The sequence below is a fragment of the Carlito syrichta genome, unplaced genomic scaffold (genome assembly GCF_000164805.1).
Source record: "Carlito syrichta isolate Samal-C Ts95f unplaced genomic scaffold, Tarsius_syrichta-2.0.1 Scaffold313449, whole genome shotgun sequence".
Lineage (NCBI taxonomy): Eukaryota > Metazoa > Chordata > Mammalia > Primates > Tarsiidae > Carlito > Carlito syrichta.
This window is the reverse complement of record NW_007257545.1, coordinates 776,744-781,702: the sequence shown is the minus strand read 5'-3', so window position 1 is coordinate 781,702 and position 4,959 is coordinate 776,744. Positions and strand designations below refer to the sequence as shown.

At 51.4% G+C, this 4,959-nt stretch overlaps 2 protein-coding genes across 2 annotated transcripts in view; one reads left to right on the top strand and one right to left on the bottom strand.

Annotated features, from left to right (window-relative positions):
- ZKSCAN2 (zinc finger with KRAB and SCAN domains 2) overlaps positions 1–4,959 on the top strand; it is a 51,254-nt gene that overhangs the window by 34,658 nt on the left and 11,637 nt on the right. The gene's annotated exons all lie outside the window — the stretch shown is intronic.
- The window catches only part of AQP8 (aquaporin 8), a 9,409-nt gene that overhangs the window by 2,084 nt on the left and 2,366 nt on the right, over positions 1–4,959 (bottom strand). The window contains exons 2-3 of the mRNA XM_008070495.1: positions 4,291–4,417; positions 1,927–2,141 (exon numbers count right to left, since the gene is read on the bottom strand). Coding sequence (XP_008068686.1) covers positions 1,927–2,141; positions 4,291–4,417 — 342 coding nt within the window. The remainder of the gene's footprint in view (positions 1–1,926; positions 2,142–4,290; positions 4,418–4,959) is intronic.

Genomic DNA, 4,959 nt, shown 5'->3' with positions numbered 1-4,959 from the left:
ACTGCACTCCAGTCTGGGCGACAGAGTGAGACTCCAACTCAAAAAAAAAAAAAATACATGATACAGTTTCTCACACCTGTAATACCAGCACTTTGGGAGGCCAAGGTTGAAGAATTGCTAGAGTCCAGGAGTTCAAGACCAACCTGGGTAGTAAAGTGAGACTTAGTCTCTACGAAACATAGAAAAATTAGCCAGTTGTGGTAGCACGTGCCTGTAGTCCCAGCTACTCGGGAGACTTATGCAGAAGGATTGCTTGAGTCCAGGACTCTAGTAAGCCGTGATCATGCCACTGTACTCCAGCCTGGGTGACATGGTGAGACCCCCAACTCAAAAAAAAAAAAAAAAAGAGGCTATTAGCACTAGGAAGCACAAGGTGTGGCTCTTCCCTGGATGTACAGTCGGGCATTCCCCTCACGCCCTTCCAGAAGAATGACCAGCAAAGAAGGTCTGCTCGCTGAAGACAGGAGGAGAAGCTGCATCTCGGTCCTCTCCAAAATCCATGCAGCAAAGTCCAAAAGCTGTCAACCCCTTTGGAGTCAGGCTGCTCTAAATTCAAGCCCAGTGCAGCTAGGTTGAGCTGTGGGGCCTTCTTGAACCCCTCTGTGTTTCTGAGGTGAAAGTGCCTGTTCCAGAGGTTGTTATCAGGAGTGAACAAGAAAACGCCTATGACGCCCACACCTCGCTATCATCTAGCTGGCCCAGGTGAGGTCCTTGTTGAGCCACAAGCTCGAGGCCCAGCATGTTCTACAGGAGGACTGCTCCCTGGGTGCAGCTCTCTAGTTCTGTGCCCTAACCCCCATTCCCTCAAGCTGGGGTCCTGCTGAACTCATTCTACCTTGTGACCAGGGACCGGTCAAGAGGCTTGTAAGCGAACCCCAGTCACTAGGGGACAGCAAAGCGTTGCCTCAGCTTTACACACATTCCCCAGCCAACCCCTGACTCCACCTCCCAAAGAGGAGGGAGAGCCGGCCAAGGACAAAGGCAGTAATAGACTCGGTTCTGTGTCCAAAACACAGAAAAGAGTTGGACGTTAGGAAGGGGATCCCTCATTCCAGTGTTCCAGATCTTTCATTTAATTTGCCACTACCCACTGACCTTAAATAAGTCACTTCTACCCTGTCTGTGCTCATCTACAAAGTGGGAGACAGCCGGGCATGGTGGCTCATGCCTGCAATTCCAACACTTAGGGAAGCCGAGGCAGGAGGACTCCTTGAGCCTAGGCGTTTGAGACCAGCCTGGGCAGCATAGCAAGACCTCATCTGTACCAAAAACAAAATTGTCTTTAATGACCCGGGCATGGTGGCACGTGCCTGTAATCCCAGCTACTCAGGAGGCTGAGGCAGAAGGATCGTCTGATCCCAGGAGATTGAAGCCCTGGTAGCCATGATCGTGCCACTGTACTCCAGCCTGGCTGACAGAGTGAGACCCCGACTTCAAAAATAAAAATAAAATGGGAGAAATAATCCCTCACCCAATCTTGTCTCCTTAATTCTTTCTCAAGCTGAGAGAATCAAAATAAATGAGACATTTATTTTGGTATGGATGCTGTTTGTAAGCCTGATGCTAAAACCTGGTTGTCCGCCAGCAGAACAGCATGAAAGAATGTTTTATGTACACTACCAAAACTGAAAAACTTAACATAAATCCAAAGCTCTGACTCTCCTTGAATGAAATCAGAAGAAAGGTGGCCTCACATCCACATTCTCACACAGCAATAATTGACTGGCGCTGAATTGACTAGAGCTCCTTAGATACCACAGTCCCCACCATTCCCCGTTGTCTGCCCAGTGCCAGCCCACTTCCCCACTTGCAGCACCTTCCTGGCCCCTAATTGGCAACAAAGTCTATGACCCTCAAGCCTGACCTCCTCCAGAGCATAATGGCCCAGATTTGGGCCTGGCTGCTCCCCTGCCAAGGGACACTCACCCTGCAAGGATATCCACGGTGACAGAGAAGCCGATGGAGAATGGGGCCAGAGGGCCCTGTGTCTTCTCATTGATGGCGCCCATGCAGACGGCCAGGGCCAGCAATGTCGTCAGGATGATCTCTGTTCCCAACGCCCCTGCCACCTGCCCTTGCTCCTGGACTGTTACAAAGGCCGCCCCAGTCGCGTTCCAGAACCTCTCCTCAGGACTCACCACCTGCACAGAGAAGCCGCTCAGCCTCACAGGGCAGGGAGTGGGAAGCAGCAGAGAGACAGAGCCGGGAGCTGAAAGGAGGGACCTAAAAATGCAGGCCTGCCCACTTGAAGAGCCAGGGAAGGGTTACAGCCAACATTCAGTTGGACACATTTGGGTCCACGTCCCAGCTCCGCCAGGTTTTACGTGTGACTGTGTGATCTATCGGACCTCTCCGAGCCTCCCCTTACTCATCTGTAAAATGGAGATAACCCAGGTGGTTCCAGGGGTTGCGGGTCTGAAGCTTATGTAACTTAGGTAACATAAACTTCACTCCTATGATCAGGTCCCTATGGGACCTTGGAAGGGGCTCGTACAGAGCCCTGAAGCTTAAGCTCAGTTAGCTCGGGGTTAGCAGCTCCTGGAAAGGGAAGACAGTGGAGCCCCAAGTTTCTTTGTTCTGGACCCAAACCTGGGCTCTGCTACTGACCAGCCTGTCTGAACTAGGGCAGGTTACCCACTTCTCTGGGCCTCTGTTTTCTCATGTATAAAATGGGGATGCTAATGGCAGCTCTGAGCTCACAGGTAAGTCCCTTGGTGCGCCTGGCACATGGTGAGCGCTCTCTAAGGATCGACTGTGGTTTCTTGTGATGTTGTTGGGAGACTGCATAAGAGAATATGTGTCACGTGCTTGGCAGGAAGGCGTGCCTGGTGACCAGCAGCTGCTGGTCCGCACTTGTCAGAATCATGTCTGACCAGCTGCCAGTGGAGGACTTGAGGGAGAGTCTGGGCACTGCTTTTCATAGCAAGTCGGAGCAGGAAGGTCCGGGCCGCGTTCTACAGACGGAGAAACAGTCTGCAGGTCTCATGGGGGCATGGCGAGGCCAGGGCAGAAGAAGACAGCAAAATGACTTGAGACCAAAGTCTGCAATGGGTCAGCGCTTATAGCTTCGGACCCAAGCACAGCAAAGCTGACAGGACTCTCCCATCCACCCACCACACACGCCAAGCCAAGCCCACGTCTTGGAGGGTCCCTGCTTGAACTGGGACCTAAGGACAAAAGGAAAGAGAGAAGGAGGGAAGGCAAAAGGGAGGGAGGGGAAAAGTGAGGGGGAGAGAAGGGAAAGAGGGAGGGCGGAAGGGAGGGAGGGTGTCAATCAGGCGGGCCTCCAAGGCTGGCTCCCAACGTTTTTCCATTTCCCACTATGCCATTTGGCCTTTTCTAACAGAAGGGAAGAAGGAAAGAAGGAAGGAAGAACGGAAGGAAGGAAGGAAGGAGAAAAAGAGGAAGAGAGGAAATCCATCCATGGACTTGAGTGTATAAAAAATGTCTGTGGCTGAGAGGAAGAGCCAGCCTTCCTTCTGGAATGGAAGAATCCAAACATAAATTGATTATCAACTCCTATCCAAGGTAACTCCCATTAAAAGCAAGCAGACCAGCCGGGCTTGGTGGTTCAGCCTGTAATCCCGCGCCTTTGGGAGGCTGAGGTGAGTGGATTGCCTGAGCCCGCAGGTTCGAGACCTGCCTGGGCAGCGAGACCTCATCTCTACAATAAAATCAAAAATTAGCCGGGCGTGGTCACGCGCACCTGTAGTTCCAGCTACTTGGAAGCCTGAGGTGGTAGGATCGCCGGAGCCCAGCAGGTGAGGCTGCGATGGCCGGGAGCGGCCACTGCACTCCAGTCTGGGCGACCGAGTGAGACTCCAACTCAAAAAAAAAAAGCAAGCAGACTGGAGAGTACACAGAGAAGTTAATTTCAGAGTTTCTCAAGGGCGATATCCTATTCATCCCGAATCCTCAGTGTTGCTTTCTGAGGTGCCTGCAGAATGAACAGACAAGTGAATGAATGCAAAAACTGAAAACATCGGAACTATCCTGATCCATTCCAAAGCCAGAAATGGGCTCAGAAGAGAAACATCAAGCCCAGAATGTGCTTCCGGCTCTGTCCACGGAAGGGCTGTGTCCAGACGTGAACAGAACAGGATAGCTTGGAGGGAACCAAAGGTCCGCGAAACGTGCCCCACATTGGAGGGAAAGGATCCACCCAACGCCACCCGCAGAAAAAAGCAAAGGGTTGGATGTTTCCCCACTTCCCACCACCCCGCCCCACACACTTCCAGCAGCCCCATCTGCGCCAAAGCCACCAACCCAGCCCTCTCCAGGGCCACCCACCTTGACCAAGGCAGCCCCGATCAGCCCCCCAAGCATCTGCGAGACCCAGTAGGGAAGGAGCATCACCAGGTTGAGGCCTCCGGTCAGCATGGCTGCCAGGGACACTGCAGGGTTAAAGTGTCCACCACTGTAACCACAAGAACAGAGGGAAGTCATGTTGAATAAATATGTGTTGAAAAAGCCTTTGATTGGATAAAAGGTTGGTATAACAGAGAGGCGGTATACTGCAATGCCTGATAGATGGTCTCTTCATCCAGCTGGCCTGGGTTCAAAGCCCAGCTCTGCCACAGAATAGCTGTGTAACCTTGGGCCAGTTACATAACCTCTCTGTGCCTCAATGATCCCTGCCTGATAAGACAGTTGCAAAGAGATAATGAATTATTACATGTGTGGCACATGGTACTATCTATACAGTACTCAAGAATATAGTCCTCAATGAGTTAGTACACATACAGCATCTAGTACTGTCTATATATACTCAAGAAGTATCAACTATTGACTGGTCACAGCAGCTCATGCCTGTAATCCCAGGACTTTGGAAGTCTGAGGCCAGAGGATTGCTTGAGCCCAAGAGTTTGAGACCAGCTCAAACTCTTGGGCAACAGAGACTTCATCTCTAAAAAAAAAAATTGAGATAGAAAGAAAAAGAAGGAGGGAGGGAGGGAGAAA